General features: G+C 41.6%; 1 protein-coding gene across 2 annotated transcripts in view; it reads right to left on the bottom strand.

Annotated features, from left to right (window-relative positions):
- The window catches only part of CRMP1 (collapsin response mediator protein 1), a 48219-nt gene that overhangs the window by 12546 nt on the left and 7863 nt on the right, over positions 1–27810 (bottom strand). For both annotated transcript variants that reach the window (XM_021550765.3, XM_021550766.3), the window contains exons 2-8: positions 18893–18981; positions 13614–13798; positions 11908–12072; positions 7260–7321; positions 5578–5658; positions 2387–2455; positions 321–441 (exon numbers count right to left, since the gene is read on the bottom strand). In XM_021550765.3, coding sequence (XP_021406440.1) covers positions 321–441; positions 2387–2455; positions 5578–5658; positions 7260–7321; positions 11908–12072; positions 13614–13798; positions 18893–18981 — 772 coding nt within the window. The remainder of the gene's footprint in view (positions 1–320; positions 442–2386; positions 2456–5577; positions 5659–7259; positions 7322–11907; positions 12073–13613; positions 13799–18892; positions 18982–27810) is intronic.

Genomic DNA, 27810 nt, shown 5'->3' with positions numbered 1-27810 from the left:
GCCATTAGGAATAAATTATCTCGCTCCCATGAACAGAGATATAGCAGTCTAAGAGAAAAGTAAAAGGAAAAACAGGATAGAGAAGATCACAATTCAGTCTTCGAGAGTACAGTTTGTGGGGAGAGCTTCTCAGCTTAAAAATATAAAAGGAAAGGATTTCAACTCATCCTTCCCAGCTACAAATATTTAGTCTACAATGGTGCTACCATTCTTTGATAACCTCTCCCTATAGCCTGCCATTTGGGTCAAGACATACAGGTTTTTCACTGAGCTTCTATTAAACAAAAAAAAAGTTTGGGGAAGCAAAGGAAGTCACTTACCTCTCTTCCTGGCCATTGCAATGATATCAGCTGCACTCTTACTCATCACCTTGGTGATGTACACTGGGCAGTTTATTCGACTGGCAATCGTGATGGCACGGAAAACTGCTTCTGCTTCAAGCTGAGAAAAACAAGGAGTGAAGAGTTAATTGCAAATGCAGTCTAAAGAAAAAATCAGCTGGAGGACTGTGCCATACTTCTAACTGTTCAGCAACAACTCTTCAGGGGTTGATTCTGCTTTTTCCATAGAGAGAAACAGTGCTGGGAAACAGGGAGCTAACCCAACCCCAAACACTTGGCACTAGCAGTAACCACAGCCAGGCTGTACTCACTAGCAGGGTACAGCTGCCCCAGTACCAACACAGCCCCCTGGCTCCCTGCACCCAGGAAAGGTCATGTCCAAGCAGCTGATGCAGCTTCTCCCACCTTCCTGTTTAAGACTCCTACCCTGCAGCTGAAAGGAGAACAAAGCAAGAAAACTTTGACTCTACTTGAAGACAACCTCTGAGCTCCCCCAGAAGCTTTCCCTAATCTTTCCATAATGGTGACAGTGAATGTAAAGAATTCTCAAACAGCAACTTCAGCACTATGGACTGAATTTAGCCTATAATCCACAGAAGCCTTTGAAGCAGTGCCCAGTAAGTCCCCTCTGTCTGCAAGCGCAAAGGCAATCTCCTCCCAGGGAGCCATCTGGGACGTAGGCACACAAAGGAGCATCTTCAGATGGAGGAGCAGTGTTTCCCAGCAGCTCTGGAGACTCCTTCCCCCAGCCATCAGTTTTATACCAGATCCTTCCCAGATGGACTCACAGTATTGGCATTTTAATATGAAAAACTGCTGTAACTGAAAATAGTGACTCAGTGGTAGAGAAATTTCTGTGCAAGATTTTTTCTAGAAAAGTTGAGCTTCTTAGACCTTCCAAAATCACATGGCTTAATCCTTCAGCATTTTGTAAAATATTTTTCCTTTAATCAGACTGCTTCAGTTTGTCCTAGAACTTGTATCAAAACTTGTATTTTCTATGGAAACCCCAAATGCACATTTGGAGAGCACAGAAGGAGGCATGGCCTCTGCACTCCAGCACTAGAGTAGAGCAAAATTCTTTTCTGGGAACTGCAAATGCAGATTTTCCTTAGGCCCTTGTTCTCATTAAATGGAAACAACTCAATCCTTTTAGAATAATTTTAGTAGAACTTGAACAGCAAAATGAAAAAGTACATAAACAGTTCAATAGAAGAATGTGACCAATTAAGCTGATTTGTTTTGCCTTGGGGAGAAGTTAAATAAAGATGTGTAAACCACAACAATCTCTTCAAGTTCAGCCTCAAACCCCTGGGATCTCGTTGTCTCTTTAGTCTTCTAGGAAAGCAGTCACTTCCCACTACCGCCCTCCACATCCCATTAACGGTCTGAGCTGTGGACTTTAGGGGGCATTCTCATGTTTCCACATTTTCCTTGCATTTAAATAAACCCTTTCCAGATGCCTGAGATGATCCACACCAGATTTTATTATAAGGGAGTTGCTTAAAACAAGCTGCCTCACAGCATCTTTCCATTCTCATGTATTTGCATCTCCACAGCTTGCATTTCTGACACAATATATCTGCCAGCATGAAAGTAGATCTGTATGTGGGTGTATGCCTATGCACAGTATAGATGCTACAGATTTTCAGCCAAAGCATTTTAATAAATGCAGTTATTCTGAGGACTAAACCTCAAGCTGCACTGCTGATTTTTAGCCTGATAAGCCCATTTTTTTGTCATCACAAATCAAAACCCAAAGGTCACGCTTAAAAAACACATGGACATCCATGCCTGGGGCAGCAGGAGCTGAGACTCCTGAGTGTACAAAGAGTGTACATGCTTATCCCTGGACTCAGGGAATGCACCTGCTGCAGCATCCAAAGGGCTTTTCAGGCAAACAAACAAGCTGAAAAGACTTTTCAGACTTTGAGTAATACTGGAAAGGGCAATGGGAGAAGCATTAGAAGCTGAAAAGACCTGGACTTTTCAGACTTTGAGTAATACTAGAAAAGGCAATGGGAGAAGCAGATGTCTGGCCTTACCTCTTCTGGCCTGCTCAGGGCATGTCCCTCAGGTCCAGTGATTCCCATCTCCAGAATACGCTTTTGTTCCTGCAATGTAAGAGATAACTGCTGACCCAGCTCCAGGATGAGCCCCGTGCACCCAGCATCCTCGGGGAGATGAAGAGCCGCACGGTCTGACTGCCCCTTTCAGCATCAGTGTAAATGCAGCTGCAAAGTTCACTGGACACTGAAAACACTGGCTCTAAACTGGTCCCATGCCACACCAGCACAGCCAGCAGTGCTCTCTGTTGTGTGACTGAGCACATTTGTGCCCCAAGCCATTGGGCTGCACCATAAGAAACCTCCTCTGCCCTCCAGAAAGTCCTACTTGACACCATGACACCAGCCCAGGGACTGGACTTCAACCAATACACTAAATGGTAATTATGGGTACTTCCAGCCTGCCATTCCCTATTTACTAGCTCAAGTTCCTCTCTGGTGGCAATCACAAAGCACTTTCTTAAACCTTCAGCATTGCTGACACTTTCAGTTTTCTGTAACGCTTTCTTCTTATACAGGGAATCACTAAAATTACGCTTTTATGAAATAGAACAGTGTCATCCAGTTGCAAGGGCACTGTGTCCTCATCAAAGACCCCATCTCAGGAACAATGGGGGTTTGTCAGGAGGAAAAACTGTGCTATCCAGCTTCGTAGCAGTGAGATCATTTTTTTAAAAACAGAAAGACTTCACTCAATTTAAGGCCAAGCAGTGTTATTGAAATAACTCTTTGCAGAAACTGGTGGTCAACCCCTTTTCATCAGAGGTCTGGCCCTGGCCTGCCCTGCCTTGGCCTGTCTACAGGGCTCTAATGAGCCCAGCTCAATGATGTAATGGCTCTGTGACACAGAGAAATGTCCCCTAGAGACCAAGATGAAGTTACTGAACATATTTGAATGTGCAAGCTAATAAATATCTGATGCAAGGTCCCTAAGGGTGAAAAGCTCACACATTACCAACATACTCCAGTAAAACTGAAAAAGTTAACATTCATATATACTTTAGCCTTTGCTGCAATCCATCATTAATCTGTGTAAGAACATTTTGGTTAGAAAAACATAAGGTTTCATAGGTATTATTAAAAACAGCTGTTCTGGGTCATTAATGCACCAGCTCTGAACAGTGCCAGTTAAAGACTTCAGATAATTAAAATTCAGCAATAAAATCAAGTTACAGCCATGTAAAAAAATAGCATGTTGGCATAGAATAGATACACAAAGGAGGACAGATTTGCATCTTGAAGGAAGTAATAAAATCAGATCATATGATAAATTGCCCTCTGTAAGAGGACTTGATAGTGCTAATTAACTAGAATATATGTTTGACAAGATCTGTGAAAATTTGTATTTTCACACAGGACGGTCCTAAAAAATCCATGTGCAGGCAGCTTTCTTTTAATTATCTAAATAATTCTTCTACATAAAAGCACATGGCAATGGTGAACAACTAAGTTGATGCATAACATAACTTACATTTATTTACTACTTCCTCTTTACCTAATAATTTTTCTGTCCTGTTTGTTCATATTCGAGGCTGTATATTAAGGCTCATCAGAGAAAAATGTAACTGAAACAGATTTCTATCAAATAGGCAATTTCATGAGTGTGCCTTGATTTTAATGGGCCATGTATCAAAACACCACAGATTCCATTTGATTTGTTTTACTTTGCCATTCCTACAATAATATTGACTTAATCATGCTTATTAATAGTCATTTTCATTCTTCTAGATATTTCATGTTGTATTAAAACTATAAATTATGCATTTAGTGGTTTTTATTAATGCTAAACTTCATGAGAAATCAGCTTTTTGCTCTCTTGAATTCAAATGAGAGTTGTCACGTAGTTTCAGTGGGGGAAGGACACAACCACATTGTATGTGCCTGCTGATGCCTCACTAGTAACTTTTGACCCCAGTGGTTATTTTGGTCAAAGTTAAAATAAAAGGCAGATCTCAAAGGGGGTAATTTCTAACCAGGAAGATGGAGATGTGTTTTTCTCCAAGAGGAAAAAACAAAATACACCCAAGGCAAGAGTTCTTACACACTGCCCAACAACTCAAACATTCCCTTAATGTTTTCCCTTAGACATGAGACAAGGTGGGTTGCCTTGTCCAGATCTCAAAGACAGCTTTAGCTGCTGTAATTTGCTTGTCAGCTCTGCAGCCCAGTCCTAGCAGATAAGCCAGCAGATAAGCAGCTCAGCAGATGAATCAGATGGCTCACTCAGAGCCTCACTGACCTAAGAGGGGCTCGATGCATGTAGGAGAGATCAGGCTAGTGAGAGATCTCTGCAACAGCCTTCAAAGATTCATCTGTCACAAATGTAGCATCAAAACAAAACCGACCCAAAGCTGCCCCTTCTGTTTCAGAGGGGGATCCTGGCCTCTGAAAGACCAGTGGGAGGTGTTCTATCAACTGCTGTCCTTGGGTTGCCTCTTTCCACGTTTCCATGTGTTGTGGTACTGATCAGAGCCATGGTACAGTCCAGTGGGAGGACAGCAGCTGCCAGGGCACCTGACCTGCAAGGACTGCACTGGAGATGCAGGGTGATTTAATGGAACATTCTGAACTTGAACCCAGCTTCCTGGTTCTGAGATGCATCATCTAAGAGCATGGATTATACTTAAACACACATTTATGAAATGTCTACAAGATCACAGTAGTTCTTATTCTCAACCTTCAGAGATTTATAAAAATATTCTCAAATAAAAAAAATAGGTGTGTGAGCTTAAATACCTGCTCCAAATTCACTGTGTTGCTTATGCTGATAGCTGCAGCAAAAGACTTGAGTATAAAGCTTTCAGATCCTCTTTTTGTACCCAAAATCTATGAAGAAGGCTTTACATTATTCTGGTTCACTTGTATCTTCTGGATTCAGAAGAAATCTTCTTGCTTCCTTCTGCCCTTCATATCTAGTCCTCATTTGCTGCCAAGGCAAGGAGCTACCTAAATCATTGCCCTATCTCGAGGATGCTCTGCCAATTAATGCAAAAGGACCCCCATTCTCTCATCCCAGGCTTTATACCAATGATGTGCATGGTATCAGGTTCATTTAAGGCTCTTTCCAGGGAGTTCCCTACTTCCTACCCATCCTCTGACTGGCCTATTTAACTTCTTCTCTCTTATAGCTGTCATCTCACAAAGCAAAGCAAGAACGATGGTTCACTCACCTGAGCTATCAAGTCTCCATTTTCAGCATGGACCAGGATAACAGCCCCAAGACTCTTTAGAAATGTAAAGGCTTCATAAAGCTGCAGGTAGTACAAAGAAGGAAACACTGCTGAATAAGGAAAACACATTACTTAATACTCAGACCTCTCTCTTCACCTCAGTTTTGTACCTTCTATGCTGGTAATTATATTGGTGAATAGCAAATGAGCTCTTTACTACACAGAACCTGACTTCCCTGATATGTTGACTTACCCACCCCTGTAAACACCAGCTGCACCAAGACAGGGTCAACAGCCCCAGGCAGGGCTGGATTTCCCTGGGACAGAGTCTGCCCCAGGCCCTGCACTGCAGGGCCACCTCCCCATGCCCATGCAGGGCTAAGTTTAGCAGTTCTGTAGTTCTGTAGTTTTAGCAAATATAAAATAGAATTATTATCATGTACTACAGGCATTTTAGTATGGCTAGAAAATCTCTTCTGAAGCGCAGACATTTTGCACCATCTTCTTAGAGCTGTCATTCTTAAGCTTTCAGCAACATCTTTAATTCAGATATTAAAAGCTGCAATATTTTCTCTAGAGCATCCTTAGTTTTCTAATTGCTTTCTAAGATTCAACACCCATCCCTAAAGAAGGTCAGTAGCTGATCCTTTTGCTTTTACTGATAATTTCTGAGCACACATCTACTGAAACACAGTTTCCTTTCCAAAATCTATCCAGCTTATGTGTCCCTTTTTAAAATCAGACTTCAGTAACTGGGAGCCCAGTTTTCAAACACAGATTAAATATGGAAGACAAAGGTTCTTCAGTGTCTACTTTTGCACTAGGGCATGTCAGGCAGCATTGAATGGGCTGCAATATACAGCTTGCAAATGGACATTTAAAGAACATAACAACCATTAGTGCAGCCACACATTAAACATTTGATGTATTCCTCTTGGCAATTCCAACAGGGAGTTGAACTTAACAGGCACTGCTGTCAGAAAATATTTATAAATTATTATGTCCAAAATTCCAATTAAAATCACATGTATTGGAGGTGTAACAACAGTTATTTAAGAGACCAAGAGCTGTAGCTCTGGGAATAAGCAAGAAAGAAACATTTTATCAACTGAATAAGCAAACATTATTATTACTAACAGATGCCATTGTCCCTTTACAGTGGCCTGATATGTATGAATGGGAAAGCTGAAGAGTCTGGAATCTGTAATGAGCTCTGGACAAACAAGCTCATTGTTATCTCCAGCCCTAATGAGAAAAGGCCACCTCCCCCAAAGAGCAACCCCATTTAGCTGCTTACACAACCAAGAAACTCTTGAAACCTCAGAACTGCCACTGCCTCGAGTGCTTCATTTTTTTCTCCTTCTCTGACCTAGAGTCCTCGAAAGGTTACTGCAAAATAAAATGAGTGAAATTCTGAGCAGAGCTGAGTGGCTGCAATGTTGGGAGACACCAGAGGATCTCTACAGAAGGTGAAGGTCAGACACTTGAAGAAACACACACAGGTGTTCTGCACAGCTCAGAACTGACCCTCCAGAGAGTAAACCACCACTGCACATTTCTCCCAGTGCCAATCAGCCCAGTGAGAATGTTTCCCTGGGATTCAAACTCAGCAGCTCCTCAAGTGTTGGGAGATGAGAAAAGAGAGGACAGATCACAGCAAAGAAAAGCATTCAGAGCAATACCTGGCTGTCGGACATTTGGTAGAGATCTTTGTACGCCATGTAGACTTGGAAAGAGTTCACACCTGTTCCAAGACAAAATTCAAAGGTGTTGCCATTTAAGCATATTCTTAAATTGTATTTGAACAAAAACTTCATGAAAAGTAAGTAATAGAGTATGTCTGGATTAGGCTTTTCACTAGTGATTGCCAAAAATCAAGCACAGCTTCACAGCTACATTGGACTAAAAGCCTGGATGCCCTCTACTCTGGGGGAATTTTTTGGATGCTGTGGGTAGCCTGTGTCCATCCCTGGAGTAACTCAGCCACCATTGCAAAGAGGATTGCTTGTAGCCAAATCACAGACAAGCAGTGGTGACTAAAACAAGCATGTAAAGTTTGTGAAGTTTAAAAAAATCTTGTGTAAACTGTGATTTTTGGTAGATAAAACTTCTGGTTAGTTCCCCCAAAGTGCTGAGAAGGTGTAGAAAATGTGTATCTGAATGTGCACACAGACTTGCTTTTTCTTGACCTTACACTCCGAAGTGCTTAGCTTAGCTGATGGAGGAATGGAGACAAAGCCTGAAACCAGTTTTATAGGCAGCTCACCACACTTCTCCTGCCTTCCAAAGAAGGAAGGATTTATGCTGGCAGCCATAAAAAAACATGAAAGACAAGTTTCAAATTTCAGAAATCTGTAAGAAATGCTAGTGTTGAGTGTCAGTTGTCAACAACCCCCTATATTCAAATCCCCAAAAGTGTTGCTATTTATTTCAAATATTTGGTTTTTTACGTAGCTTTGTATTCTTACAGAATGAGACTTACAAATGTCTTCTGTTCATAATCTCTGTACTTATGAATTCATATTAGTGTATATATTTGTCTTACTTTCTAGTCTACTGGCAAGATCCTCAGTTTGGTCCAAGGACCAGAAACATAGTTTTCTAGCTTTTAAAAAAAAGTAAATTCTAAGCTACCTAAGCTGTGTATGCTGCATTTCAAAATGGCTGTGATGAAAACTGTGCTTCCTAGGGCAAGAAGAAAATGTTCCTGTTATTCATTTTTGTCTACATGAATGAATAAAATGAATAAATCTCTCTGATGAAGATATAACCCCTTCATGAGTCTCGAATGAGCAAATACATCCTCAAGCACAGGGTATGATTGCCCACACACACACAGAATTCATTTATTTACAATTACAGGACTAAAATACCTCAGGATATATGCAAGATAAAACATTGAAATGATCCCTGGTATTATATCTCCCTGCTAAGTCCAGGCAGCTCAGAAGGAACACAAAGCAGGAGCTGGCCCCTCCTTGCTGACTTCCACGCTGAACAAATCCAGCCTGAAAGGTAGAACCCTGTCAGCCTGTAAGCCCATCCTTTCTTCCCATTTTCCTATTTATCATGTTCTCAGAAAACACACACAGCCTTTACTAACTGTAATCCCTCCATCTACTCCTCATTGCAATTACATTTCAAAATACTGAGTACTTCCAGGGCCTTCCCTGACGCCTGGCACACACTTCTCTGTGAGCCAAGGGCTGGGCTACCTTGCTCTCCTTGCTCCACCAGGCTCCAGCCAAAGGTAATTCATCCATCACAGTCCTGCAGGAGGTAAGGCAGCTTCCCCTGGCTGCCATGGGGGAACACACACCCTGACCCAAGTAATACATATTCTCATCCTTTCTCTTTTATTGCCTTGCTGTCCTCTTAGGCCCTCTTCTGACCTTGATAAAATGACTGAGTTTTGCTTTCACTCTGTTTAATGTTCTCCCTGAAATTAATGGGAGCAGAAGGTTCCCCAGTAGGGAACCTGCCATAGGATCTTGAGCCTGCTCCTTACCACAGTGCAGAAGCAGAGTTCTCCCATGTATACTCACATTCACACCCTCAGCTGCCACCAGATACACACAGAGCATTTCAGGGGCTGCCTTTACAGCTAATGGGAGAGAGGGTGTGAACAATCCTGCCTTGCAAAGAGAGCACCTACACCAGCTACCAAGATAAATAACAAAAATTTACATATACAGATATCCAAGATTATACTCCTTGCCCTGGCCTGGTTCCCTGACCTACTCATTGGAATTATGCAGCTTTTCAAAAGCCCTGGTCCGTGGCCTATTGACCTGAATGCTTAACATCTGTTACACACTAGTTCTTGTTAATGTCCTACTTGCTCTAACACCAGGGGTACTCAACAGAATCCTCTCCAAATTTTAGGCAGGACTATAGTATATTCCTGAACTTTCTGAACAGTGACAAAGTCAAAGTAACCACTGAGGCCTCTGTAAGCAATTTTAGGCTCTTGCTCCTTTGCATATACTGAAGAAGCTCAATCCTAAAATAGCTGCTGAAATTATGCCAGTCTGAGTGTTTATAATCAATATTTGGCTCTACAAAATCTTCAGGCACTTCCAAAGCCTGTGTCTCTTTAAATTAGCCTTGTATTGATTTAAAACTGATTAATTGTTCAATTATACCTCACAACAAGGCACCTCAACAGCCACTCTGTAAGCTCCCCTGTCACTCATGCTGATTGCATTAGGCACATGTAGCTCTGAAACACAATGAGCTGAGCCCTGTCACTCAGCTCACTCACCCACAATCAGCCAAGAACCAATTCAATCCAGATTCCCAGCTGATGAAAACCAGGGTCACTCCACTGACATCAAGTTTATTTGCACCAGCTGGCTTAAATGTTTCCAATTATCAGGAAATATTACCCATTAATTTGAAAGCCCTTGCCATGCTGAATTATTTCCTATTGTGCTTGTGAGTTCATACTCACCCTTACCTTGTGTCTCCAACACGTGAGAGTAACTCACACTGCCTGCCTGAGACATACATGAGAACAAAGGTGACCTCCTAATGCTCTCACCACTGAAGAGGCCACCAAGGCTCCATCATAAATCTCAGTTCAGGAACCAATTAACAGATTTCTGCTTCCCCTGATGACTCAAAGGCAGGACAGATTTACACAGAAAACTCAGATTTCAATAGTTGGAGAAAACTATTAACCTAACTGCACCAGACTTTTAATGTAAAGCCTTGGGCAAATTTGGGAGTGCTGAGCCATCTGTAGTCAGGGAGCTCTGGAAAGTAATATCCAACCTTTGAAACAAGGCACAATATACTTGTCTTGGGAGTACAGTCAGCTAATGCACAGCAGCAGATTCATGTTAATGCTGATATCAGGGAAACAGCACATATTTAGCACAGACTGTGTTGACAGATGTCATCACCTTGTAAAAATCACCTATAATAGAGACCTATGTAAGACCAGCTGCAGTTTCTCTAATTATGTGCAGTCTTGCTGATGGAAGTGTTTCATTGCCTAAAATCTGGTTATACAGCACATGTACTGTTAGCATCCTGTGACATGGAATAAACTCCCCCAGGTGACTGCACTTCCATGGCATTTCAGCAAACAACTGCTCACTCAAAAAAAACATTTTGCTTTTTTTTCCTACTTTGATAGTTCTCTTTCTCTATAAAGAGAACTTTTCACATCTAAGTCAATACTAGCTCTACACATTGCAAAAGACGCTGCATATACCTATCACTTAGTTTCCCAACAGAAGAGTCATTCTGATTTGCCCATGGAAACTGCATGCCATGTCAGAAAATGCTCCCTAATTAATATCCACACATTTTAAAATAAAGTAGAAAATTAAAAATATGTGAAAATATATGACTCTGAAAAGAAAATACAAGCTGTCAGGCACAATTTCAAGGAACAAGATCTAAGTTAGGATCTTCTGAAGGCTAGATCCCATTGCCTACACAGAGGAATTTGGTGCCACAAAGATGCTCTCCTTACATGAAACTGCCACATTGAGCCTGCATGTGTGAAATATATTTAGGAGAGGTTTCATCTGTGCTGATCTGAATTGGTAGCTGGAGTCCAGGTAAGATAACCTACAGCATCTCACATGATAGTAGGCCTGTTAACTGAACACAGACCCACAGAACATGGCATCTTCTAGTAACTTCAGGGACAGCCAGCAGAGAGAAGCACTTGAGAAAATCATAGCATTTTTTCAATATTATACACCTAACTTTAGCATCTCTTTTTCTAATAACTGGAAACTGTTTTAAAAATATAGACATATTTTATTTACGAAATCAAGTCTCAGCAAGTAAATGATTACAAGTCACTGGTGCAAAATGAGATCTAGCCTGTAGTGTGACATTTTCACAGCCCCACGTGCTCTTCATATTTGGATTTAATTTGAGGCAGCTGAATCAAAGCTTTCAGTCCAGTTAAAACCTGAACTACTATTTTGAACTTTCTTCATTCATTAAATAGAGGATCTAAGATGACTGGGGTGATTATCCTAAATACTGATCTTTGAGTTCTACCTTTGAAAAAAACCTACCAATGCAATGTCTGAGTCTATTTCCACAAGCAAGGATAAAGTGATAAATTTTTTTATTACAGTGTAAGCATCTTAATCTTCCATGTCTATACTGGACAAAGTCATAAATATGCACAAAGTTGTAGGTCCATTTTACACAGCAGAAAGTGAAAATACAGGTTCAAGGTAGTGAAGAACCTTAGCCAGCATAGCCAGTGCCTATGCATTCATTAAAATACTTCAAAATTTCACCTACATATGATATTTAAATAAAACAAAAAAATATTACTACATTTCACTCACTAACCTTTGTCTTGCACGAGTACTTCCAGCTCTTCTCGAATCCCATCATACCAGCTGGTGATGTCCACATGGAGAGCATAATCACAACAGGATTTGGTATCAGCTGCCTCATGCCACTTCTCAAAGGAGGTCAGTAAACTAGATCCAGGTTCTGGAAGCACATGATCAACTGAAAAAGAGATGGAGTGTCTGTTAGCAGGACAGTATGCAACTTTCAGATTTCCACAGACTGAGCAGCCCTCCAGCGCCTCAGCCAGAACAGCAGCCTTGGAGGCAGTCTGTGTGCTGGCTGTAACTCTGGGGGGTCAGCCAGGTCCTGCTGCCCCAGGTGCAGCAGACTTTGTGAAGATGAGTCTGGCAACCTGCTTGGTGCAGCATCAATAGACACACAAAGGGGGAGCCAAACACCTCACAGTTTAGGAAACATTTGTATTTCCCCTTACAGTATTGTAATAGACCATAGGTTCTGGCCTTCACTGAAGTTCTTGTCTAATGTGTCCATTTCTATGTATTTCACAGTAAGCACAACAATTAACCAGTGCCTCACAGTCACAGAACTGGCCACTCTGCCCTACCAACACATCAGTGCAGATGTTCAATGTTTTCTCAGCAGCCAAAACTGGGAATACAGCCAAAGGTTTGAACTGGGGTGACACTGAGCACAAACACTTTCACACTATACAATCCACTGAATGCCCTGCCTCTCCCCTGCCTCAAGGCTTTCTGCTTCTGATGATGCCACACCATCCACTGACATAAAGACTTGACTACTTATGCATAGGTACTTCTCTCTTCAGGGCTACTTCGTTTGAAAATAAATCAAGATGGGCTTACCAGTGCCCTTTGCAAGCCTAACTCTGCACAGGAATACTCAACTGAAGAACACACACTGGAAAAAAACTATTAACAAAAGGAATGAACAGCAGTGCATTTTGTGTCTATGGCCGAAGAGTCTTTCAGATGATGCCTGCTGCTGAATAAATATGGGTGACAGGTAACCAAAAAAAAAAAAACAAACCAAAAAAAAAAAAAAAAAAAAAATCCACCAAAAAAACCCACCACATCCCAATTCAGTGTGAGTAAAACTCCAAAACTCCACTGGGAAAATCCTGTCCACAAGGAAGCTAAGACAATTTATGGCACCTGAACAATTGCCTCACAACATCTAACCAAAGTCAAGTCACAGCCAGAAAGAAAGAAATAAATCTTGTCCCACCATCTGTAGACAGAAGAAGAGTGTTTAACAAGTTGAAATACTTCTTCTTTTCACCAACAAAGATGTTCCTCTGCGACACTTCTGTTAAGGTCTTCCTCAATTCCTGCTGCCAAATCCAAGTTCATAAATAAGCAAATCTTGTTATTTCCAAAACTCTTGAAATGGCAGTAGGAGGGAAGAGCAGATCTTTGTCAGATTTTCTGTGCCACATACTTACAGTGCTACCTACACTGCTTTCCAAAAATCCCAAGATTACGTACATTATCCCTCAGTGCTTATTCTTTATTTCAGAGGAAAATCCAAAAGACAATTCTGCGCGCTGGTATTTCTTTCTGAGGGTAGGTTCATTTTCAGGCCAACCCTGGTTAACAAGGATGAATGGATCTCAAACACAGTGCCCAGAAATTTGAAGATTCATTGCAGAAGATCTCAGAAAGTCAGAATGAAGCCTCTGGTAGCTATCCCCACACAGATATAGCTCTGCTGGTACTCACTGATCATGGTGGTGCCCCCTGCTAGTGCTGCTTTTGTGCCTTGATAGAAGTCATCAACAGCAGTCATCCCTTGGTAGGGCTTTTGTAGATAAGTGTTGACATCTATGCCCCCAGGAATAACCATGCGCCCATTCGCCTCTATGGTCTTGACTCCTCCAGGAACAATCAGATTCTCTCCTATTTGCCTGCACAGCAAGGAAAGCCAGTATTACTTTATTGGAGCAAACACAGAGGACAAAGCTATTTAAGGCATGCATGGAGAGGGAGCCTGTGCCCATACAGCAGGAGGTGGGTCCCCAAAGGCAATGTGAAGCTCAAGCTCATGCTGCCTCTGTCCTGCCCAGCACAGCAGAACAAAGCAGAGGAGAGCTGCCTCGCTGAGCCATGAGCTCTGTTTGCTTTGCATGGCTCTAGTGGCCAATAAAGGAGTTGTAATGCACCAGCATTAAAAATTGATTATTTTTTCTATGATTTCTATCTTTAAACAATTCAAATTATGTACACTTAATGCTCTCTTGGGGGCTCCAGTTTCATATATTAAGTTCTTAAATGAAAATAGGAAAACATAGATCAAATATGGGAGCAAGCTGAAATTGTAAAAATATATGGCAGAAGCAAAGGCATATCAGAAAATGTTACAATTACTTTGTCATCATGCAATGCAAATTTATCCTTAAAAAGAAATCTAAATAACCTAAGATACAGAAATACATATCTAAGAGACCTAAACATGTTTAATCTACCATGTCCCATATTCTTCATCTTCCTTTTGAAGTTAAAAGTCAGTGAAACATTCTGCATAACTGTGTAGAAAAATTAGAATTAGCTGTTGCCATCTTTTTCCCTTCAGGTCTTCAAAGCAGGATTTTTTTTTTTCACTATTAAAAATATTAATCTGTCCCCCATACCAATATCAAACTCCAGATACTTATGATCAAAATACTTTTATTATTTATAGACTCAGCTACAAAGAAATTAAACTTTAACTTTTAAAGACACACTACATTTTATCATCTACTTTGCATGGCGCCAAACAGGGGGAGGTATGGGCCTGTGTGGAAGCTATGTCTCTGCACTGCTGCACCTCAATGTATTTGGGCTTAGAGGTAACTGTAAGGTAGTTAAAGTTCACTTAGTTTATCTCATGTTACAGACACAGAGTCCTTGTCCTAATTTTTTTTTTTCTGGATAAAATAACATTTATCCACAGCTAAATAAATACCACAGACATCTGAGCTGCTGAATCTGTTTCCCATATTAAAATGCAACTTCCACCTACAGTTCACAACACAGCAACTGATTAACAGCCAACTGTGATAAGATAGATCCAGAAGTGAATATAACTATTCATTAAAACCAGTGAGAAAATAAGAAAAACAGGGATAATTATCCACATTGGAATCTGGCCAAACTAGCAGAGTTAATAAATAGCCCCAAGAGGTCAAGAATCTGTTTCATTTGCTATGCAAAAATATCCCCTCCAGCAGCTCATTTCCCCTGGTACCCTGGGCTCTGGCTGGAGGGAAGCACAGCCATTCCCTGAGCAAACTCCTCATGGGCATCCCAGGATGGGGTCACAGCACTGAACAAATCCAGGAGGGCTTCCTCATGAGAGCTGGCACCTCCACGTCTGGCACCTAATGGCCATCAGCATGGGCAGCACTGTCACAACCTGTGTGCAGCTGTGCAGTGTGAACAGCACCCTGACAAACAGGGAACCAGCCTGGGTGCAAAACCAGCAGCTGCCCAGCACATGCAATTCCACAAACAAAAGCTGCAAGCAGCTCCTCTGTTTTAAAAATGTTCCTCACAAAGGTGTATCATAAGGCACTGCACCCATGAGCAGATTCAATGCCTGCATAAAATTAGGCAGCCCATGTGTAGTAATGGTACTAATTGTCCTTAGTCAACTCTATCCCCAAGATTTTAATCAGACCAACCCTCCTCCTTTGTACAGCATCTATGTGGCTAAGAAATTAAACCAGGAAAAAAAATTAACTATGACCCATCTCCTTTGAGTATGTCCAAGGAGTAACTGTACTTCAAGTACTAACACACCTTCTGAGAATAATACTAATATAAACCTTCACAAAAAAGCAATTAATTTTTATTTTCTTCCACGATCAGTATTCACCAGTTTCCTCTTCAAGAAGACACATGTCCTAACAAAGTGAAAGTGTGCTAACTATATATTGAAGTTTTTTGATGACTCAATGCTCGTCATTTCCAATGTATGATTGAGTAACATCTTACTCAGCTGAAATCATCCATGTTGAAGTGACATGGGACCAAATGGCCTTTGTGGATGATGCTGCAGTACTATCTGTCAGAAACCTGTCTCATCGCTTGCCCTGGCATCAAGATTAAGGCAGGGAGAAGTCTGGTCTTCACTGGTGCTCAAGGTTATTTTTATTCTGTCCAAGTAGAACAGAGAGTAAGAGATAATGTGACAGGGTTCCTGAATTGCTCATTCATTAATGCAAAGTGTATGTGAGTAAGATTGGAGTTCTATTACTTGTGGGTGAAAAAATACAACAGTGCATATAACTGCATTCTAGACACTGTACAAATGATTGAGCTGGTTTTCTCATATGTCAGCAACCACAAAACTCAGACCCAGAGAAAGCTGATGCTGTCTGCCATTTTCAGATGAACAAGTTGGTAAATTCTGTTGTACATGAGCTGATTAAAGCACAACAGAAACAGCAGGTTTTAGCCCTTCCTAAGCTTCATCCAAAGAAACTAAAAACCTCCCACAGAACTCCATGGTGGTGCTTTCTGCAGTTTTTAGACATCTGAGGCTCCCCCTAACCTGACTCATCAATTGCCCAGCTCTGGAGACCATACCCGCAGTCCCCTACCCTGCCACTTGTTTGTTCCTCCAACCCTTCCCCTTGGCAGGGATGGAGCAAGCACCAGATCATGACCTGTCACTTGGCACAGGGCTCACTTCCTCATGGGATAACAAAGGCAGAAGAGATGTAGACAAAATAAATTATTTATATGCCAATTTAAATTACCAAATATTTAAAATACTCTTTAGATACTGGAGAACTGCCTCTCAGCTGCCATCTGAGTGTGCAGGGCTTAAGTTTCAAGTAGGAAAAATCCACATGCACCACTGCTCCTTGTACCTAGGGAGCCCATTTGAGCATTGATTGGCAGGAAGAAACATCGACCATCCTCCAAATTATAGCTGACCTTCAAACACACTCAAGGTTACATCTGCTTTGCTCTCTGCAGAATGATCTGCATTAAAAGCATTAAAAGACCCAAATCTTTTCATTAGGCTGCAAGAAAAACTCAACCCTCTCTCTTCCAATCAGTTTTCATTTCAGAGTGAGAAAAATAACCCAGATCTTTTATAGCCTGGTAAAACCAGGACACTATTGCCTATTCTGGGCTGAGTGGTTTGGTGTCTGCTCCATTCTGTATTAGAATTCTGTATTATCAGCAGGATCTGCAGCTGGAAAGTTTTAGCATCAACGGAATTGCGGATGACTGAGTTTCAAGGTCCAGCTCCAAACAAGCTCAAGCTACATTTAACAATTATTTTAATTATTCAGACACAATGGGCAGTTCCACCTGAAGAAACCAAGAAATCAAACAAACCCAGAGCTTTCTTAGGTTGCAGAATTTATAATCTGAACACAGTAAGGACCCAACCCCATCCCACAGCAGGCTGCCCTCACAAATTATTTCAGAGCAGGACTTCTTGCACAGTTTACAAAGAAAAATCTTGGGTCATCTAAATATAGGGAGCCAGGCATATTTCAGGGTGCTAAATAGAGAACTTGCCTCCTTGGGCAAAGATAAATGCTTCTTAATAATTAAGATCTTGCCTGTCTGTTCATTATTAACCCTAATTAGCTTGGGTAGCTGAGGTTCTTCCTGGATGTCCGGATCCACACATGGATTTCAGAGGGAGTCTATGTACTTAATAAGGGCAGGTGAAAGATTGGCATTGCTAACCTGCCTACTAACTGCCATTGCATTTCTGGAATCTAAGCCAAAAATTCACAGCAGTCTGAGGCTCTCAGCATCTCGTGCATTTAGTTGTTTAAATAGTTTTAATGCTTACAAGTGTTAACAGAAGTTTTGTACCTCAACTAACAAAACCTCAGAAAAATTCAACAAAAACACCCATCAAAGAGAGTACAACTTGGTTAACTATTGCTTTAAAAATAGGTATGTGTTCAAAATGTTGTGTCTTCTCCACTTTTGCCACTTCTGCAATGCAATTAACCCTAGAAATGGAAAGGCAGACTGAAGTATTAAAAAGAAAACTGCATAGTCCATGGATGAAACTGTTCAGATTTTTTTCTTTTATAATAACCTGAATCGTAGTAACATAAGCAGTCACAGATATGTAAAGAATTGAATTTTTAATCTGATGTTATTTTCTTAAGGATTTCTGAAAACAAGTAGGCAATTAATTATTTACTAGATAACCATAATTATGTTTCTGTGCACCAAATTATAGCCTCTGGAGACCAAGCTTCTTAGGTCACTAGTGAAAATGTTTAGCAGTCATGAAAAAGGCTTTGATCCTTATGTACATCAGAGTGCTCATACACACTACATAACTTTGCAAACCTTTGAGACCCTCATCTCCACTAAGCCAAGGCAGGACCAGCAGAGCACACGGACATCTCTGTTACAGTTTCCCAGGCCATCAGTAACATGTATTTCAAGTTTTTCACCAACAAATACTTTCCCAGTTCCTGTATTTTATAGCCTGATACATCAGACCTTGCTTTCTAATTGTGTAACAATGCCCAACAACATTATAGGAACAGAACGTGCTGTGGTTCAGCAACTGAGACATAGCAGGACCTCATTTGCACCATGCAACGTGGGGCATATTTCAGATTTTTGTGCCCTACAATCCTTAACAGCATGGCTGCAATTGCATTGACTAGGTACAGGGAGAAAGGCTGCAGAGAGCTTTCTGCCATTCACAGACTCAAAAGTTACACTGTCCTTAGCATTACTTCTTTTCTGGAGAGTGCCTACTTGCCTTAACTATTTCAGAAGAAGCTGTGATTGAACTGTTTGAAAAGCAAATATCTCAAATTTACAGCAAAGAAATTTTCTACTTATCTAATCTTAGTGAAGATAAAATGGCAGAATTTAATAATTAAACACTCCTCAACTGCACTCTCACATTTAGAGGTAACTGAGATTCTGCCTACAAAAAATTTTAAGTCAGCACGATCAAGAAATCACAGTATCTATGCTAACATGCATGCAAAAAATCGGTATTTTATAAAACCAACTTTATAAGTCCATCTTCAAGGTACAGGTCTGCATAGAAGGAGTGGTCATCATTGATAATTCTTCCACCCTTAATGAGCAGTCGGTCACTCTGGAGGGAAAAAAAAGGGAAAATGTGGGTTTGTCAAAATAAGTAAATATAATAATGTATTTATGATAACAAATATGCTCATATTATAAAGAAATCCATTAATATCAAACACTATATAAAGGTGAGTTCATGTGGGTACACAGACAGTGGACAGGATAGTTTAATTGATAAGTTTCAGTGAATATTATAGTTTCACCCTATTTCAGGAGTTTCAGTTTATTCCTGACTTTTGGAACACAAGACCTCGTCATCACCACAGTTCATTTTGCTCAAAGCAGCAACCACTGCACATAGAAACACCTGAAATGCCACTACATCCCCCTTTTACCACCTCATTGCACAAGGGCCAAAAGGGAAAGAGAAGCCCCCAGAAGAATCTGCCCAACACTGCAGTGGCCAAGCTGAGCTCACTTGGTGCCCTTGGCATCTCTGGAAAAGTAAAAAAGCTTTGAGTGGGGAGGGACAAGGTCACAAGAGGCTGCTTAGCCCTGCCACTTAGAAATTCCTTACCAGGGAAGCTCCTTCAACACCAGCTCAGCAGGAGCCAAGGGACATGGCCCACAGCTCCTGTCTCCTGTACTGTGGCACAGACCCCCAGCTGAACAGGGTTTCTAGTGGGCATGAAGAATTAATTTAATCAACTGGTGATTTCTGCAGGGCAAAGGCTGTTGAACTGGGGACACTCTTTGCTGACACTGCCCATATGTCCTGTCTCATTCACTCCATGCATGAGAACAGAATGCAGCCTCCAAAGTTTGGCTCACCTGAAATATCATACAAACAGCTCAAAGACCCACCACCTCCTGGTATTTTATAAAGTGCCAGGAAGAAAACTTTTTTTTTCCAAGAAAGACTGTTCAAAATATCAAGTCTGCAAGAGTTACTGTTCACAACAACTGTCTGCTTATATTCTTCTCTATTCAAATGGTTATCTTCTGTTCTCAAAAACTACATTTTATAGAAAACAGATTTTATCAGTGGATATTCCAGAGAACCAGTACTTAAACTCTCTCATTGAAAAAGGCATACTGAAAATGCCAGCCCCCTACCACCTACCCAAAGACAGGGAAAGTCCATAATTTCAGTGCTCATCTGACTTTAGCAGGGGTAGTTAATCCTCCTCACAGCAGCTTGTATGGGCCTGTTTTGGATTTGTGCTGGAAACAGTGCTGATAGCACAAGGACGTTTTAGCTAGTGCTATGCAGAGCTTAGAGAGTGAATATCTCTTCTCCTCATCACCAGGAAAGAGGCTGGGTGAGCACAAGGAATTGGGAGGGGGATAGCTGGGACAGACCCCAGCTGACCCAAGGGATATTCCATACCATAAGCCATCATGCTCAGCAATGAAAAGTCAGGGGGAGATTGATGGGGGGAGCAATGCCTCAGGACTAGCAGGGCATCAAGAGGGGGGTGGTAACCAATTGTATTGTGCATCACTTGTCCTTCTTTGGTTTTAATAACCTCTCTTTTTTATTTTCCTACCAATTGCATTATTATCATTACTATTATTACGATTATTCTATTTCCATTATCAAAGTGTTTTCATCTCAACCCGCAAGTTTTTTCACTTTTACCCTTCCAATTCTCTCCCCATCCCACAGTGGGGTGGGGTGGGGTGGGGAAGAACTGAGCAAGTGGTTGTGTGAGGCTGAGCTGCCAGCTGGGGTTAAACCATGACAAGTACATAACACTTTTGGAAAGAATTTTGCCAAACGACTGTGAATGCTGGAAAACTCTTAAAGCAGTCAGAACCATTTTTTCCCATTCATATATAAAAATAGCCATTTATTATAAATTATTTCCTTGGCTCACCAGACAATAACTCAGAATCTCCAGTTTGTCTATGTTTTATACTACTCAGTCCAGATTCAATTCCTGCTTTAATTACAGCATGACTCAGGTATATAAACTATGAATGACCCGAGTTCCCACTTTAGAAAGTAAACAAGTTGATATATTCTTAGTCTATAAAACCAGGACAACAAAACCAATAAATTTCTAAAAAAACTGTTCATTAAAAAGTGCTAAGGCAGAGCTAAGGGTGTTACAATGTAACCTCTGTAATACAATGCACATTTACTTTTTAGCTTGTACTTGAACAATTTTGCACGTTCAAAGTTTTTCTAGCCCCCTGTATCATTTTAGAAAAAGGACAAAGGGAGAAACAGACACTTTTAAGGGAGGAAGAAGTGGGGGAAAGGCATTTTAAATACAGTGCACAACAAAAGAGTATGTACACAGCAGGTCTGAAGCTCTTCTCCACATGCAGAGCAACATGACCTTGGCGGGGAACCAAGGCACAGAACTATGCTGACATCTGTCCCCAGGACCTGCCTCAGACACTGTTACCCTCTCATTGGAGAACAGAGATGAATGCAAGTCCTCCATCTGGAATTTGCCAGAGCAGGCTCCCTGTTTTCTCCCCAGCCTCTCTACTGTCACTTGTAGTTGCAGCAGGACTTGTGACCTGGCAGTCAGAATAGTAGTAAGTTATTTTGCCACGTGCTGGCAGTTGCACCTCCTCACTATGATGATTTACTACACTGCCTGCTGACCTGCAGGGACCACCATCTTGTGAGCTCTTTTTAAGCTCATTCAGTTGCCTTCCTAAACATTAATACTGTTCAATTACAAGAAGCACAAGCTTACTAATGGAGGCAGGCAGTGTTCCCAGAGCACTGCATCTGTCACTGCTAAGGAGTGCAAAAATCAGCACCCTCACCAAGAAGTTCTACATTTCATTTATTTTAAAACAGGAGAAGATGCATAATAAGTAGAAACAAATGTAACAGGCAAGGAAAATAAAACAGACTGAAAGCTGAAGCGCAGCTCCAGAAAAATAACTGTACACATAAGGATTGTAAATGTTTTTACATATAGATATAAATATGTAAGTAAAAAAATTAGATATTAGAATAAGCTAATCTAAAAAAGATACACATGCAGTCTTAAGAAAAAACTCAATTACGGAACTAGCCATTAAATTAGGCCTCATATCCTATAAAGGATTACTGAACATTCAGCTACAAAGTCTCTCCTTGTTCAGAATTTTGGAGGGTGTAAGAAATTCTGGTACAGAATAAATAACCTGCACTTCATGGAGACTTTGAAAATTTTAATTCTTTACACGTCAGAAGAAAATACAAACAATTCATAATTGTTGCAAGAGCAGTCCTGCACCTGAGGCTAAGGTTCCCTCAGCTGGGTATCAGAAGTCATGGAAGACCAGGCTGCCAAAAAAACACACAACCCCGGGTAGAGTGCCAAGCCACTGGGGACAGTGCTGTGGAGCCTTGCCCAGGTTTCATCAGAATCTGAGAGCTGCAGAAGCATCTCTAGCATGCTTCCATTCCAGCGTATGAGCAAATTCAGAAGGAAAAGAGTTTTGTTGGAACATCTCCCAACCAGCTTGATCTGTGAAGTGTAGGACACGTTACAGATTGCTGCAAAGCAGAGCACCTTGAGACAGATGGTGTCGAAGGCACCAGCAACCCAGGGGAGGTTTGGGTGCCCTGTGGACACCTCAGCAGCACACCAGCACTGCCTCAAACACCCTGCTCCAGACCAGGGCTGGCTTGTCCTTAGCCAAAGCAGCAGTACCCAATCCCTGAATGCACAGATCACAGAGATGCACTTCCATGAATAGGCTGGAAAAATGAAACAAAAATAAATTACTAGAAAGGAGGCACAGATTAATATTGACAAGCAATTGGTTGTATTCTTCATGAGACAAGATTTCATACAAATGGCTGGTTCATGTGCAGTATTCACTCCCTGCTACAGCCCAGTCACAGGTTCAGGGACAGCCACTGGAGCCTGGGTGATCCCGCACTGGTCCTTGCTGCAGTGAAATCCTGAACAGAAATCTGGGCACACGCAGGCTCTGTGAAGTGGCTTAGACTTCTTAGGTATGCAGAAGGCTGTGTGTGACCAGGGGCCATTTATTATTTACCAGGGGCATGATGTCAGGCAGACTGCTCGCAATTTTCTTACCAAGTGACAAATGTCCAGGTAAATTAGGGACCAGAGTCCTCTTCTCCTTGTTTCAGGCTGGAGGAGAGACACTCTCTGCAGTGCCCTGGGGAAAGCAGTGAGGGAAGGGAGGAGTGACCTGAAACTCCTGAACTAATCCCAGCAGAGCTGGCCTGTATTTCTCTTTCCCAGCTGTAATCTCCATGAGGAAGAACACCCAGCTCCCAGAGGTACCCTCAGCCAGTCACTTACCCTCATGTGCTCTCACAATGCAAACAGCAACAGGCTCATCACTCAGCTCAGGAGGTGACAGCACTGTCAGCCTTTCTAGGGTGGCTGCCACTTTTCTGTTCAGCTGACAGGTGCCTCAGGCACTGCTGCCCTGCCTGCTGAGCTCAAGGGCTCCATACCAAGCCTTCAGTGCATTGCCTGGCACAAGAAGCTGCCAGCCCAGCTCTTCCTGCTGCAAGCCAAAATAAGCTGCTCAGGCCCTCTCCTCCCTCCAGGCTGCCAAGGATAGGCTGTAGGAACATGGCAAAACAGAGAGGGAGTATTACATTGAACAGTTCATGGGATGCCAAGATGCAAGGGGTAAAAAACCCTGCTCTTACTGACCAGGGAGATGCAGAAAGCACACTGTAAATCCATGCTCTGCAGTCACTGCAGGGTGTGGGAGCCAAGGTGTTTCTTCTCCACCCTACACTATTGCAATGATGCAACTGCATTGCTGCAATGCTGTTTGCCTCGAGTTCTGTGCCCAGCCATGACACAGCATGAGCTCAGCCACGATGTGTATCTGCTGTATCCCCTACAGCTCCATTTTACAGGCACTGGCACTTCTTGGCTCAGCCCGCTGCTGAGTATGATACAGACATTCCTACTACTCCCAGCCCTTCACCTTCAAACTCTGCACACTGCTTCCCTGGGGATCTTTTCCTAATCACAGTCTAGCTTCTCCTGCTTAACCTGGCAGCAAAGCTGCAGAGCTTAGTCTGTGACATGACAGCAATTTTCATGGCAGCAGAAGGAGATGCCACAACCGCGGCTGTTCGCTGCAGGAGGAGGGGCTGCCTGCTCAGACTGGAGGCGGCGGCTGTCGCTCCCTCACAACTATTGTTTCCACTACAGCAAGAGCAACACGAAACATCTGGAAGCTGGTGACTGGCACACTTTGTACAAACTGCCTGTTTTGCTGGGGTTTGAGTCAGCTTGGCTCAGCTCTTGGAAGCGTGTCCACATTTTCATGCACACCAATGGCGAAAGGCCAGCAGAGAAGCAGCATCTGACCAACCTTCAGGACCACGAGCCTGAGCCCTGCCATGGTCCCCAGTCCTGCACGGGGCTCCATGCAAAAACAAATTAAACCGATTTCCCTTGGGCAGAAAATCACTTTGATGTACATTATTCGAAATTGCAAACCAAATGCTAGAGCAAGAACAGTTGCAAAGAAATTTAAAATTAGCCTTTTCCAATTCACCCACTCCCCTCAGAGCTGGAAGTATCTAAAAATACACAACAAAATTCAAATAGCTTTTAGACATGCAGTTCTCAAATCTGCTTCTTGGGACTACTAAAACACAGTAACACAAAAAATAAAACTGCCATAAGATTTACCAAACATTATTTCAAATTGGTGCAGCGTGTCAAAATACAATGCAGCACAAGTTATAGAAACCACACACTTCTCTACACCATTGAAATCTATGCACTGCATCTGCAAGAACCTTTCGCAGAAAACCACACGTCTGTGACACAAGATAGAGTTTAAAAAAAACCAAAACATTATGTATTCTAGCCATACCAAAAGATTCCAAGGAAATCCAAGAGTAGTGTTTCCGTCAAATAGCAGCATCTGTCCAGACTGCAATTCCAATATATGCTATTACATTTTTGTTTTTCGTCCACAAATGGAACATCTTCCTATCAGATCTTCATCTCTAAATCAAGTAAACCACATATTTTTTAACTATTTACAGTTTGCTTTAGCATTTATATACAATTAAGTTCGTATAACTTATCCAGCCTACAGGTCTAAGTGCTGTGCTGCTTAATTCTTGCTTTGCACCTCTACAATTGCTGCATTGCAGCTTTTGCCAACTAAAAAAAGTCTTTGCAACACTCAAACCCAGATGTTCCATGCCTAGAGAATGAAGAAATACTCAGCAGTGATTTCACTGTCTGTGTAATTGTAAGACTTACTAGAATGTAACATTGTCCATACATCTCCAGAGCAACAATGGCTGTTTTCTCTACAACCCAGATTAGTCAAGAGCCCTGAAGATTAAGGATTTTATGCTAAATAGCCTTTTGGAAACAGTTTAAATTCTAAATCCACCTGCACTTCAGTTCTCTGTTTATAAAGGCATGTAGTTTAAAAGACATCAGATCAAATGCAATAGACATAAAAAGGCATTATCGTGTTATCACACTGGCAGCCAAGACATTACTTTTTTAGCGTTTGAGAGGTAGAATTCTTTGTTACTAAGGTTTTAAAGAGTCCACCGAGAGATACAAAAGACACAGAATTCAGTTCAGAGGGAACATGCAAGAAACACAGGCTGATATTTGTGTTCTCCTTGATTATCTAAATCTCCACAAGAAGACTATTTGCACGGAAGACATTTCTCAAAGGCTGAAGACCCACTGGCAAATAGTGGAAGGATATACTCAGAGCTTCTCTGTGCTTCCATGTGTTCATTCTTGCAGACTTATTTCCCACATTGTACAAGAGATTTAGTTTTTCTGTGTGGGTGGATATATTTGGTTGTCTTTTGTCAGAGCTCGTCAGATTCAGACCCAGCTGTGATACAATACAGTTAAATTATCTCATTTTTAGAAAAGTACTTACAAATAAGGAACATTTTAAAACTTAATAGCAGAAGAAGAAAGATATCCTTCCCAAGAGGAATGTTTGCTTAAAATCCTTTCATAAGGATCAAAGAGCTGTAAATGGGATTTCATGAAGTACTGTCTGCCTAGAAAAGATCTGTTTTTAATCAGCGGTATCCCTCCTTTTGAATTTCACATCTATATTACCCTGCATAGGAAGTGGCTTTTAGCTAGGGTGAACCCTGAATCAACTCTGGGAATTCCTTGTAAAACACTCCATCCTTGAGGCATCATTTCTGATAGGCCAGGATTCTGACAGAATCCTGCTTTTAAGGTTCTTTTCTTAACAGATGCACTCTACTATATGGCAATTAATTTAGGAAGGATTATGCTGATTGTAATAATGCTCTATCTTGGTCTGTAGCCAATGTATTCATTCATCTTTATTCATTTAAGAGATCTGATGTTCTTTTGTTTCCCCTTTTGAGACCTGGCTTCCTATTCAGCCGGCAGTTTCATTGCTTAATCACCCACTCTAAAGGGGCTACTCCTACAGCTACCAACTCCAGGGGGACTTCTTCACTGAAAATGCCATCTTTGCTTTGTTTTTAGAAGGGAAGCACAACAAACATCTTATTGATGACAATATTCATTGGCATCAGCAGGGGTTTCATTTAAGTAGAGGCTGGAGGGATGAAACCATTGCATCGTATGTTGCTATACACATCCCCTGGGTTATAGCAGGTTATGTCAATTAAAGGGGATCTCAAAATCCCAGCAAGACATTCATAGGAAAGCTTAAACTTGGGAAGAAAATAACAGTCATTTACAGCATGGCTGACTTCTCTAGGCCACTGAACTGAAAATGTGTTTTATCTAAGTTCTAATCAGAAATCTGCATCAGGTTACTGGGACATAACTGACTTGGCACCAATCACAGTCAAAATCCAACTAAGATCATATGGAATCCCTTCTCTGACAGAGCAGGTGGATGCAAGGGAAACAGAATAGTAGAAAATGCCTTTAAGATTATGTTGGCAATGATAATTCATGATCAGCTAAATGCAGTGGTTATCGTGTACTATTTGCACTCAGACACTTAGTGCTGTCATTTTGGGTCACATACCTACTTTTTCTACCAGTGGGAGCAAGTTGTGATGCTTGCTGCCTCACCTCACATGGTATCAGCCCTGATTTCCCTTCCATAGCCTCTTCACTCTGAGCACTGCCTACTCCTCTAGCCAGCCACCTGGATCCTAACAATTACACATAGGAGATTTTACACTGAATATAGACTTCACTGAAGTCAGCAGGAAAATTTATTATTCATTAACAATACACCTTAAAACTCATTAGGACACGTACTACAGATGAAAACTTTTGTCTTGTGACAAGCAAACATAATCCCAAAGTATCTCTGCTTCAGGGGAAAGATGACCATCTGCACACGCAGCAAGACCTGCAAATTATTTTGCTGCTCATCTCTGTTCCCTCTGTTCCCTCTTTCTCACACATAAAAAAGCATTTATCTCTCTCATAGATACCAAACCCAAGTTTATCTCAACTAACTCCCAAGTGCTTCACAAGCCAGCAGCCTCTGCTGGCTCCTCCAAATTAAAATGGAAGTTTCACACTTTTACCACTCAAAAATTCTTGATTCTGAAAGAAATTGCAATGAAGTAGACAACAGATCCTGATCTCTCATCACAAAAGTGGTTCATTGGCAGCAGTTGCTCTCAGCATTTGCAAGAAGATTCAGACAAGCACCCCACTGCATCAGGTGTCTTCCCAGACAGCCACTGTCCTTTTTCCAAACCTGCCCAGCTTCCAGCAAAGCACAGCTCAGTTCTCTGTAGTGGCACCAGCTATGATGCTGAAAACACTGACGGTCTGCTGAGGGCACTGACTGATGAACTTGCTGTGGCAGTTAAAGGACTCACTGCCCCAAACCCTTCCTTCTCTGCCAAAGGTTTCAGTCTCCATAGAAATGTCCCCAAAAGGACCTACTCTGAATGTAATTAAAGTCA

Source organism: Lonchura striata, chromosome 4, assembly GCF_046129695.1.
Source record: "Lonchura striata isolate bLonStr1 chromosome 4, bLonStr1.mat, whole genome shotgun sequence".
Taxonomy (NCBI): Eukaryota; Metazoa; Chordata; class Aves; order Passeriformes; family Estrildidae; genus Lonchura; species Lonchura striata.
This window is presented reverse-complemented; position numbering and strand designations above follow the sequence as displayed.